At 34.9% G+C, this 13146-nt stretch overlaps 1 protein-coding gene across 2 annotated transcripts in view; it reads right to left on the bottom strand.

Moving 5' to 3' along the window:
- The window catches only part of CACNA2D1 (calcium voltage-gated channel auxiliary subunit alpha2delta 1), a 459233-nt gene that overhangs the window by 120922 nt on the left and 325165 nt on the right, over positions 1 to 13146 (bottom strand). For both annotated transcript variants that reach the window (XM_055124139.1, XM_055124138.1), the window contains exon 7: positions 11525 to 11656. In XM_055124139.1, the coding sequence (XP_054980114.1) occupies positions 11525 to 11656 (132 nt within the window). The remainder of the gene's footprint in view (positions 1 to 11524; positions 11657 to 13146) is intronic.

Genomic DNA, 13146 nt, shown 5'->3' with positions numbered 1-13146 from the left:
CAAACAAACAAACAAACAAACAAAATGGAGAAGGTTCTAAGGCACTTTGGTGATGGTGTAGCACCCTTCATGTATAATCATAAATGCTGGATAATGTATTAATTCTAGTCATATTTCTTTGAGAATTCTTCCATTTTCTAAATAGCCAGAACAAAGAAACAATTTTACTAGCAATGAATGAAGTTTCTTTTTTTCACCACATCCTCACTAACACTTACTGTTTCTATTATTTATGACAGAAATTATTCTTGCTGGTATGAAGTGATATCTTGTTGGAATATTTCCCCTTTTCCAGCTGTCTTCTGGAGTTTTATCACAGAAACCTTTTGTCACAGAAACCTAGCTGATATTTGACCCTTACATCTTTGATCTAAGGTGCTAGCCAGGCTTGATTTGACATTGTAGATTCCAGGCTGCAGCCCAGCCTGGTCTTTGGGATGTAAATCCGAGTGCTTTCAGCCCAAAGAAGGCTTCCGTTTTGGTTTTGTATCTTCTTTCCGGGGGGGCCTAGATTAACGGCCTGCAGATACAAGAGAATTATGTTGCCTCAACGTTCTTCCTGTAAGATCTTTTGGTGCCTTTGGTGAAGTCAATGTATTGGGCCCTTTGGAAGGGCCGTGATCAATAAAAGGGGTTCTGAGAGAAGGTGAAGGGGTGGAAAGTGTATAGAGGCGGGAAAGTGTATAGGGGTGGAAAGTGTATAGAGGGCGGAAAGGTGTAGAGAGGATGGAGAGTGTATAGAGGGAAGACTGGAATAAACTGCAAGTGAGACCAACCATCTTGGCTCAGTTCCTTCCTTCTTCGCCTGCCACATCTTCGCCATCAACCTCCCCGGGGTGGGGGAAGTGGCCGGAGGCTACCGAACTCAGGTGGCGGGAGAGACAGCTGCTGCCCTAGGCCCTGGGCCTGGCTCGGTGCGGTGAGGCATCCCTTTCCTCGCCCGCGCCTTTTCTTTTTATTTTTATACAATATCTCACTAACATTCTGATTTGTGTTTCTCTGATAATGAGTGATAGCAAACATGTTTTCATATGCCTACAAGCCTTTTTTATGTCTGCTTTTTAGAAAGTGTCCTTTCATCTCCTGTCCTTACGTTTTGATACTGTTGCTTTCTTGTTGAATTTTGAAAGTGCTTTATACCTATTAGAAATTAGACCTCTCTCATAAGTTTAATATGCAAATATTTCTCCCAGTCAATCATCTGTCTTTTTATTTTACGTTTCATTTTTTTATAGTGCAGAAGCTTTTTAGTTTCATATAGTCCCATTTAATTATTTCTATTTCTGTTTTCTTTACCAAGGTAATATAACATTAAAGATATATCTTAGGTGAAGATCTTGGAGTCCTTGTAGATTCTATATTTTCCTTAACATATTTTATACAAACATTTGTTTACCAAATTACTTAATTTTCAATGGGCATTTGTGTATAGCATAAGATAGGGGTGTAATTTTACTTTTTTGGCATGAGGGTTTTCATGATCTGAAAAGGCTCTCCTTGCTCCACTTCATACACCTAGTCCATTTGTCATAAATTAAGTGCCCATACATCTTAGAATTTACCTCTGGGATCCTGATTTTATTATGCTGATTTTAGAGGTTGTCTATCTTTTGGTACCATTTGGTTTCATACTATCATATATAGTGTGTATATATATGTATATGTATATATGTATATATATGTAATATATATACACTACACTTTATAGTCTGGTATCTATCCCAAGAACACAAAATCATTAATTTGAATAGAGATGTACACATGTTTATCATAATATTATTAACAATAATATCTATACACAACCAGTTGTCAAGCAACAAATAGGTGTATAATGAAACTTTAGCATATAGTCACATTGGACTTCTACTCAGTTATGAGTAAGAATGAAATTCTGCACTTTGAAAGTTTTCTTTTTTATTTTGAACTGTTTTATCGAGTTTGATTGAACATATACTTATTATGTACTATGGCCAAAGCATTACATTAGATCATATGGATAATATATATGCTATATATGTATATATATTATGTACACATATATAAAAACATATGCTACCTCTACCTGCAGCTGCTTACATTGCCATATTTTAAGAAAGAACACATACAAAATGTATCTTGAAGTTATAACTTGATAATCATTAACTACAGATTAAAATGAAGATCCTTGAGAAGACCAAATATGGGATGATTGATTTTGGGGAAAAGTAGCCTCTTTTTAGTTTTGTTTTTATTTGTTTTGGGCCACAACCTGCTATGACCTGCACTTATTCCTGGCTCTATAATTAGAGATCATTACTGATGAGTTTAGAGAACCATATGGAATGTCAGGGGATCAAACCCCTGACTGTCCCTTGCAAGGCTACTACATGTATTATCATCCAGCCTTCGGGGATGTCTTTCCACAGAAGTTGGTATTTGAATTCCAATATAAATGATAAATATAGTACATGTGAGTAGAGATGAAACTCCAAAACCAAAGTATATAAAAACATGAAGAGAAAAGTTTTTATAAATAAGAAAAAAATTAAAGGAGAAGAAGGTGATACAGGGTTTAGAAAGATGTTTAAACTGTAGCAAAAAATAGGCTGAAACGTGCTGGATTAGTTTCTGGGGCCTGAACGCTCCAGAAAATGAATCAAATGTCATTCAACTAGTAATGATAGCTGCAACATTTCACTATACAAATGCTTATCTAAGCTGCTCTACAGAAAACTTTAATAGATTTATTAGATCTTCCTTCACATTGCATTTAAGTATGTTTAAACTGCTATCTCAGTCACAAGCAAGGTTCTACAGAAAACAATTCTTACTGGTATCAGAATCTATAGGATACCTCACTTCCTACATACACAGCCTTGCCTTGTTCTTATTAGGTTTCCCTCCCAAGATTCAATTGTACTAACTTAATCAAATAATTTTTGCATTTTAATTTGATTTTTGAGCAATGAGAGTTAACAATTAGATGATACTATTTTGAAAGTCTTTGCTACCTCTACTGCATTGTGTCTATAACACATCTTTCCCTTACAAACAGGTGGAAGAATATCACATACATATATAATATTTTAAACCAAGATGAATCATCATAGATTTTTTAATGAAAGCACTTAGTATAAAGTGATTTGCTGGCAAAGTTTTCAGAAGTCAGATAACTCATGAAAAGTTTTGAAATTAAGGATTACTTGTCATCAGGAGGACCAGCAGGGACAAGTTGTGATTTAAATGGAATAGTCAATAAAATAAGTAGGCACCTAAAGATTTATCATTAGATGGCCCATATGTGGTTATTAGGTGGAATTCAGAAAAAATAGGCTTAAACACAGAATGTTATATAAAATATATAAAGATGGTTTCCTTGAGAATGACTTTAGACATCTGCTACACAGGAAAAAAATACAAATTCTGACTACTTTTGTAAATTTAATTAGAAAATGATATATAAATTATCAAATTATTTTACAGTCCTAAGTTTGAAAATTGTTGTGTATCTTAGGTAACTCTCATAATATATTACTTATGAAAAATATTTTAATTTTCATGCCAAAGTGCTTAAAAACTGTCTTAATTTCTGGCAAAAATGTTTAGTGTCTTGAAATATATCAGCATATAATGATGTATGTAGCAAATATAGCTACAGCTGTAGATCTCTAAAAATGGATGGCATACGGTATAAAAATTGATATATGAGGAACAGGGAAGATATCTTTTGTAATTTAAAAAGATCTAAACCTTTTGAGTTACACTTATTTGTTTTATATTGTATTCTTTCTAATTACATGTATGTTCTATTTTCAAATGAGCACTGTATTTAACTACTGTCACCTATCAGCAGAAAAAAGTAAAACATTTGATAAATTCAAACTTGACTGAATACATATTTGACTACAAAGTGAACAATTATTAAAATACATACAGGTGATAAGATCAAGTAAGAGATGAGGTTATTCAAAAGGCAAAAGAGCCTAAAAAATTACTCAGTTCTTAAATTCAGAGTAATTTTAGAACATATCCTGCATGCAATACAACTAATATATATTTTATATATTATTCCTATAAATTCAGATCACAGACCATATACTTGGAAATAACTAAAACTATTATATACTTTCCAGTAAACATCTCAAAATTTCATTGTTTAAATAAAAGTCATCACTTTACTATCAAAATAAAAATACTTTAGAAATCCTTTGGAATTTTATTTTAAGAACATTTTATTTTATTTACTTTCATTTGCTAATTGATTTGATAGTCTTAAAGAAGGCTAAATGAAATGAGCCAGATACATAAAACAAAAATGATGTGATCTTATATGTAGAAGATAAAATAAGTCAAATTCATTAAAGCAGGATTTGAAATGTGGTTTCCAGGGTGTGAAATGGGGATAAAATGGTCAAAATTTCTCTTTATTGTAAAAATTTCTCTTTATACTCTTTACTGTTGTCTTTATTGCAATGTACGTCTCATATTTTTGAAATGAACAAACAGGGAAGAGAAAAAAATGAACAATATATTAAGAAAATGTCATATAAAGATAAAGTAGACTTTTAGTCTTCTTTTTATAAATGCAACTAATTATCTAAAAAGAGTAAAAGCTGCCAGCTTTGGCATTTCAGTAAGTCACTAATTCCTAATTACAATCCAATTACTGCAGTAATTGATTCAACTTTAGGAGACTGTAATAGGTAAAATGAGTATTTTTGTACTTTCAGTTTTTATGATGTATAGAAATTTAAAGTTGATAGCTCCTGAAAATAGTTTTAGTACCTTTAAAATTAATTGACATAAATCAATTAAGAGTTCCTGATGAGAAGCTCTCATAAACTCAGTTGATTTTCTAGTCAGCATATGTCCAATACAGATGTTGCCCTGCATAGTTTTGAGAGTCAGTTATTCCCTGAAACTGCACTGATCATGCAAGTCATTCTAGTCATGCCACAAAACAGAATGTGCACTTATCAACTATTTAGAGCCTGGACATATAAGTCAAGTTAGTGTGCCATGGAAAATTATCTTAACTATCCCCAAGAACTGGTGAGCAAAAGGTCCTAAGATAGAGCAGAACTTAGTACAATTAAACAACTATCTAATAGTTTTTAAATGAATAAGACTCTGTCTTTCTCCAGTATGAGGATCACATAGCTACCTGCATTCTAAGTTGGAGCGATAAATAGGAGGGAGGGAGTAGAAGAAGAAAGAAAAAGGAAAAGAGAAGGGTAGAGAAGAAAAGACAGACAGCAAATATTTTGGATGCTTATTCCCATACAAAACAACCAAACTGGAAAATAATTAAGAGTCTGTCCAAGTATAGTAACATGCCATCTTCAAACAAGTGAAAACTTGATTTCTTTCTTTCCTATCCAGATGCCTGATATCTTTTTCTTGCCTAAGTGCTTATTGCAAATACTTCCAGTGCTATATTGCATAGGAGTGGTGAGAGTGGGCAACCTTGTCTTGAGATTTTAGAGGGAAGGCTTTTTGTTTTTCCCCAATGAGGATAATGCTTGCTGTGGGCTCGTGGTAGATGGCTTTGAATATATTGAGGAATGTTTGTTCAACTCCCTTTTGTTGGGATTTTTTTTTTTATCATGAAAGGGTGCTAGATCTCTGCATCTATCAATATCATCAGATGGGTTTTATCTTTTCTTTTATTGATCTGGTGTATTATGTTGTGTATTAACTTGTGAATGTTAAACCATCCTCACATCCCTGGGATGAATCCTACTTGGTCATTATGTATGATCTTCTTAAGTTGTTGGATTCTATATGCTGGTATTCTGCTGAGGACCTTTGCATCTGTTTTCATCAGAGATATGGGCCTGTAATTCTTTCTCTCCTTTTTGTGTTGGCTTTGTCTGCTTTGGGTATCAGGGTGATATTTCCCTCAAAGAAACTGGGAGTGTTTTTGTTTCTTCAATTTCCTGGAAAAGACTGAAGGATACTAGCAGTAGGTTCTCTAAAGATTTGAAAGAATTCACTAATCAATCCATCTGGATGATTTTAATTTCCTCGGTGGTGATTAGTCTGTTCAGGTAATCCAAATTTTGATTCAGTCCTGGGAGGTTGTAGGAATCCAGGAATTTATCCATTTCTTCAAGGTAATTCCCCTGACCCTGAAAGAGCCTCCAATGTGGCACCATTGAGAAGGACAAGTAAAGAGAGGCTTCTAAAATCTCAGGGTTAGGAAGAATGGAGACGGTACTGAGACCGCTCGAGAAAATCGACGATCAACAGGATGATGATGATGATGATGATGATGATGATGATGATGATGATGATGATGATGATGAAAGATCCTCAAAGTAGGAAGTGGAGCAATAGTATAGTGGATAGGGCATTCATCTTACACGTGGTCAATTGGGGTTCCATCACTGGCATCCCATATGGTACCCCGAGCATCAACAGGAGTGATTCCTGAGTGCAGAGCCAAGAGTAACCCCTGAGCATTGCCAGGTTTGACTCAAAAAGCCAAAAAAAAAAAAAAAAAGGATTCTCAAAGTAATCTCTGGATTTCTTTGGATTTCTTGTATTAAAAAAATAAAATTATTTTTTAATCTTTAACTCCACGAGTAGTCTGGTAGTCTAATAATAATCATCATTTAAACATACACATTCTGCCCAACTCTCTGATGTAGAGTTGCTGCAAGATATTATTGCTTAGTCATCTGCTTAAAATTCCTTTCATATTATTATTCAGGTTTTTTGCTAACTAATCATAAACTCATTTATGTTATTAATTTCTTACATGAAGAGTGAACAAAGTAAAATTATTTTCATTGACATTCAATTCTGTAACAAAAAAGGTCTGTATTCAATTCCTATTATTTTAATTAAGATAATAAACAGTATTTATTGACTTTTATCTTTTTACTTTATTTTCTGTTTGCTTTTTAGGTCATATCTGCTGGTACTCAGTGTTTGCTCATGGCTCTGTGCTCAGGGATCAATCCTGGAGGGTTTAGGGGACATGAGGGGTGATGCGACTGAACCTAGGTACACTGCATGCAAGGCAACTACCCTACTTGTTGTACTATCACTCTGCTCCCAATTAACAGTATTAAAAAAGCAATTTTTGACCTTTGTTTATTTTGTTTGTTTTGGGTCCACATTTGGTGACGCTCAGAGGTTATTCATGGCTCTGCACTAAAGAATCACTCGGGGAACCCTATATGCTGGAGGCCAAACCTGAGTCGCTTGCTTGCACGGCAAGTGCTCTATCCACTGCAATGTTATTTCTTCCTGCACTCTGACCTCTGCTATAACAGATAGCAACCAGGTATGTGACATTTTATAGCATTTAAATATGTTCTAAAGTCATAAAGTTAAATTCAAAGTGGAGAAAATGATTTACTAAATTTTCTAAATCACTTCACTTGAAAAAGTCTACATACTTGAAAAAAGTGTTAAATGTGTTAAACACATTTCAGCAAAAACAGACATACAGCAACACATTTTAAAATTACAACAATGTCTTAATGATTTGGTTAAAAATAGTCAATTCTATCATGATTATCATAAAGGATAACTCATTCAAACCTTAGTAAAGAAAATAAGTCCACCATTTATAATATGAAAGAATCCTGATATAATAGATGAAATGTCAGATACTTATTTCATATGATAATACCCATATATCACATGATAATACCCATATGAAGAATATAAAATGGTTAGACTTATAGAAGTAAGGTAGGTTGGTGGTTTCCAGGGCTGAGGAAAGAGATAAATGATAAGATATGAATTTAATTTTATGAGATGAATAAGGCCAACTATAGATATATATTCAGTATATCTATAGTTAATAGCATATTACATACTTGAAATTTTGAAATGAAATCAAATCTTATTTATGTCAAGTGTTCATATCACACATAAAAATTGATAATTGTGATAGAAGAAAGAAAGTTTTAGAGGTTTTAGAGGTTATAATTAGGTACTATAACTATTATTAGTACTGACTGGGTGATCATTTTGTGAATGTATATTTACCTTCAACTCACCAACTTATACATATTATGTGCAACTTTTTGTAACCCCTAACCTTTTATATTAAGTTTTAGAAACAACTATATAACAGATTTACAAAAATTTAAGTTGTATTACATATATTTCATAGCATTTAAGAGAGCTATTTAAATAATATGACAACAATGAATTTTCCTTGCCAGTAATCCTTTGAGTTTACTTTTTTGCCAAACCCTTGCATAGAAAAAACATTTTATTAAAGGGGGATACTGGGGCTGGAATGATAGCACAGCGGGTAGGGGGTTTGCCTTGCACTCGGCCAACCAGGGTTCAATTGCCAGCATCCCATACGGTCCCCTGAGCACTGTCAGGAGTAATTCCTGAGTGCAAAGCCAGTAGTAACCCCTGTGCATCACCAGGTATGAGCCAAAAAGTAAAAAAAAAATTTAAAAAATATAAAAAATAAAGGGGAGTACAGGCTTGTTTACACAGTTGATGTTCAGAGGGCAGGAAACAAAATATTGACCCACTTTCAAATATATGCTCCAGATTGCCCTTGAAAATGGCCCAAACTACATATAAACTCCCAAATGATGGCAGCGTACCGTAGAATCAAACTTGTAGAGGCACGTGGGGTACACTGTCCATCTTTCATATTTACCATATCTGAACCCATGATGTGTATTCTTGATATTTCCCTCTCTACAGAAACTCGTGTTCCTTCTTGAACAACATGTATCTCTCCCTCTCTTCTCTCCTTTCATATTTCTTTTAGAAACATTTTCTAAATAAAACTATTTTACTTGAAAAAATAAAATGCACATGATTTAAAAAAAAGACTAAAGCCATCATCCATCCCTCAATTTGTATTTAAAGTTTAAAAAGATGGGCAATTGCTAAGTTTAAAATTAATTGATATGCACATAAGGAGGCATATTTGGTAAGTGCTCCAATTACATACCCTCTTTCCTTCTTTCTCTTTAACATATATATGTATATATACATTTGGTTTTTGGATCATACCTGATGATGCTCAGGACTTAACTCCTGGCTCTACACTCAGAGGTTACTCCTAGCAGGCTCGTGGAAACATGAGGTGGTGGGGATCATCCCTCGTTGGTAGTATGCAAGACAAATGCCCTACTGACTGTACTATAGCTATAGCCCTTTCCTTTCTAGGTTTTTTTTTTTTTTTTTTTTTTTTTTTTTTTTTACTTTTTGGATCACACCCAATGGCCAGGGGACCATATGGGATGCTGGGAATCGAAATTGGGTCAGCCAAGTGCAAGGTAAATGCCCTATCCGCTGTGTTATCTTTCCAGTCCCTCCTTTCTACTCTTGACACCTAGTTTTCCTTCCACATTTGGCAGGGAGGGCACACCCACTGGTGCTCAGGGATCATTCTGGGCATGCTTGGGGGGATGTAACAAGACAAACATCTAGTTACAGAGCATCTGGGCTATGTCTCAAGATTGATTTCTCTTTGTTGTGTCTTTCCTTGAAAGTAGAGGCTGAATCCCACGCCTTAGCTCAGAATAAAAGAGAAAAAAATACAAGATGATCTCATTCATGTGTGGTAAATAAACAGAGCAAGTGAACAGAGAATGTCTAAAGAAAACAAACCATAACCAGAGAACTGGGTTTATCAGGTTGTGTGTATATGTGTGTGTGTATAACATGAGGTATGTATGGTATATGATAGAGAATATCGGTATGTTGAAAGATCCAAAGTTTGAATGGGAAATGTTAGCACTTTGGAAATTTGTATGTTAGGGAAACAGTGATCCACTAGAACATATAACCATTTACTCTTATTAGCCAATGTTGTAGCACTGTAGTTCTGCCATCCCGTTGTTCATGAATTTGCTCCAGGGGTCACCAGTAATGTCTCAATTGTGAGACTTGTTACTGTTTTTGGCATATCGAATACACCACAGGTAGCTTGCCAGGCTCTGCTATGCGGGCAGGATACTCAGTAGCTTGCCGGGTTCTCCGAGAGGGACAGAGGAATCGAACCTGGGTCGGCCGCATGCAAGGCAAATGCCCTACCCGCTGTGCTATCACTCCAGTCCATGTTACAGTAATAAAATAAATTTAAAAATAACCTTCATTTAGTCCAGTTTACTCTAGAATTTATGTAATTAAATTTGACCTTTACTTCACCTAAACTGATGTCAATTTCATTGCCTCACTAGTTCCAGAACTATGAGCCAATTTCCTCTTGTATCGCTTTTCCCTCAGCAATTCATATATAAAAATGTAATGAGGCAATATATTTTAATATTTAAAAGCTATAAAATGAAGTTATTTATAACGTATTCTCACATCAGTGTATCACTGAATGTAATGTCAGATATATAATTCTTATATTTTAAAATTGTACTTCTGACATATTTTATCAAATATGTACAACACTTTTAAAGACATACTATAGCTTCAAGATTCATTATATCTGGTTGTTATAAGTATGGTAATTTTTCCTTTATATCCTTCTATATATGAAAATTGTCAATCTCAACATTTTCACATAATTAAGTGTGATGAAGCCCACACACATTCATTACTATTGTCACACAAAGCTATGTATACATATAATTTCTACCTGACACCTTTTAAATTGTGATTTTTTTGAAGCTGGATAATTCTAATTGCTAAATACGTTCAGAAAATGCACATCTCAAGCAGAATTCTCCTATATACTGTAGCCAGTGAAAGTTCAATTATCAAGTATGTTGCTCATAACAGAGGCCATGTCTTAGGAAAAGAAAACATAGCTGTACCTGTCATCATGTTCTGTAAAGGTGAAGAAGTTAAGGTACCACACAGACATTTCACTTAGTCTTTTCAGTAGGGTCTCAGGATCAACTCAAGATTAATTTCTTTTTGTTGTTGCTGTTATTATATATTGTTTCTCCATCTACTCCTTATAAAAAATAAGGACTGCCACAAAAGGGTTTATATTCACTCGTAAAATATATTCATCTTTATTGAATTTATCAGCATTCAGATGCCCTCAGAATTAATCAAACCTGATAGCAAAGAAACTTTTTTGCATTTTCCTTGACATTTCATTTTGTCTTCTATCAGACTCATTTTATCAAATCAATAATCACTAATTAGAAAGCATCATCTTCTAACACACATTTGAAATATAGTCTGGAAAACTAAATAGAAATATTTCAATTTCATGTAAAAATTCTATTTGGCTTTCGAACTGATTGCTCATCATAGTCCGTTCTGAGCCCTGGGCCTCTATTTCAGAATTTTCAAGTCCTGATAACCACTTTTTCCAGGTATACATTCAAGATACTTGTTCCACAGTTTAATCACTGTCACGTCCAGTCCAGTCCTGGTACCAAATCACTCCAGCTGTTTCTGGTATTTTGGCATAAAGTGAATTTCAGCTTGATTACAGCCATGGCAGGGAGAATACTCTTTTTTTCTACAATCACTATAAGACAGTCATCTTCATACAATACAGGAGAAGCTAAAAGGGTTTTAAAGACACATCAGTGCTGATACCTTAAACAAGCATCCAGTGAAACTATCACTATTCACTTACCTGGATAATATCGGGCAAGGCCTGTGGCGCTGCCGAACACCTGCCACAACAACGTGGGATCCTCCCGTTGATTTTTTTTGAAGACTTCATCTAAGGCACTTGTCCAATTCAGTTCATTTAACACGATTGTTGCTAATAATAAAAAGGGGGAAAAATTAGTTAACATAAACGAATCTTTGAAAACTCAATCTGCACTTCCTTATGAAACATTACATACTTTCATTGCCCTTTTTCTATAAAAGTACATTAATTCAGTGGCTATCGAAAACTTTCAGACCTGTCATTACTGCTTCGTATATTTTTCTGTGATGGTACGGTGGTGAGAGTTTGGAGCGGAGATGTCTTTGGGATGGGGCCGGTTCCTGTTCTATGCCCTGGAGCCTGTTAGCCGCATCTCTGCCTTCCACCCGCTAGGTGTCAGTACCGCCCCCTGTTTTTCACAAGCAAACTTCTCCAGACACTGGGAAGATCCCTGGGGCACATACTGCTCCCAGCTGATATGGGAAACAGAAAACAGCTCTGGGAGTTAGGAGTGAGAAGTATTTTTTCCCTGTAGGTAGACACCCATAGGACACCATGGGGACAGTTTGAACATTCTAACTTCAACTCCTGGTAATTCTCTATAGAAGGATAACATAAAAATACCTTGCTGTTGGGGTTAAGAAAGAGTCTGGGGTAGGGTGGGAGAGCGGCCAGAGGGAAACTGGGGATACTGGTGGTGGAAAATGTACACTGGTGGAGGGATGGGTGATACAACATTGTATGACTACAGCCTTGTAACTATATATCTCACAATAACTCAATTAAAAAAAAAGAAAAAAAGAAGAAAAGAAAAAAGTTGTTTTCCTGGAGCACAGTTTTATTAATCATGTTTAAATAACAAGAATATATAAACATACATATTTATTTATGTGTGTGTATACAAGGTAAAAAGTTATTTGAAGGCCTGACAAATTAAGAAAATTAGAAAGAGGAAGTTGCGGATACTTTATCACTATCTTGAACATTCTATTTTTTTTCCTGGTTAGCTCAATTAATAATACAACATGGTCCCAATTGTTGTCTGACCACTGATTTTGATACCTATCTATAACTACTGGTTGAGTTAAAGAGGTATTACAAGTGAAAGGCTTCATTAAAAGAAGTAATAAATTTCAGACGTAACATGAGTTGAACTACTATAAAATTAAGAACCTGTATAATCATAACAACCCTTATTTAAAATGTTTATTCATTTATTAATTTTTGTTTGTGTTGGGGCTACATGCAGTGGTGCTCCTGGCTTATTTCTGATTCAGTGTCGGTCATCACTCCTGGTGGTAACCTGGTGACCAAATGTGGACTGAGTAGGGTCAGCCATGAGCATGCCAAGTACATTAACCCTTGTATGATCTTCTGGATCAAATATTTTTCATTTTTAATTGGCTCCAAATATTATTTTATCTTTAGTAAATGATTACCCACAATAGTTCTCTTCAAAATGATGGGCAGGTAGGGTGCTTTCCTTGCATGTAGACAACCTGAGTTACATGTGTGTCCTGAGCACTGCCAGGATAATTCCTGAGCACAGAGCCAGAGTAAGCTCTGAGCTTTGCACGTGTGCTCCCCATCCACCAAAAAAT

Source organism: Sorex araneus, chromosome 1, assembly GCF_027595985.1.
Source record: "Sorex araneus isolate mSorAra2 chromosome 1, mSorAra2.pri, whole genome shotgun sequence".
In the NCBI taxonomy this organism is placed as follows: Eukaryota; Metazoa; Chordata; class Mammalia; order Eulipotyphla; family Soricidae; genus Sorex; species Sorex araneus.
Note: the sequence above shows the minus strand (reverse complement) of the source record. Positions and strands in the feature narration are given on the sequence as shown.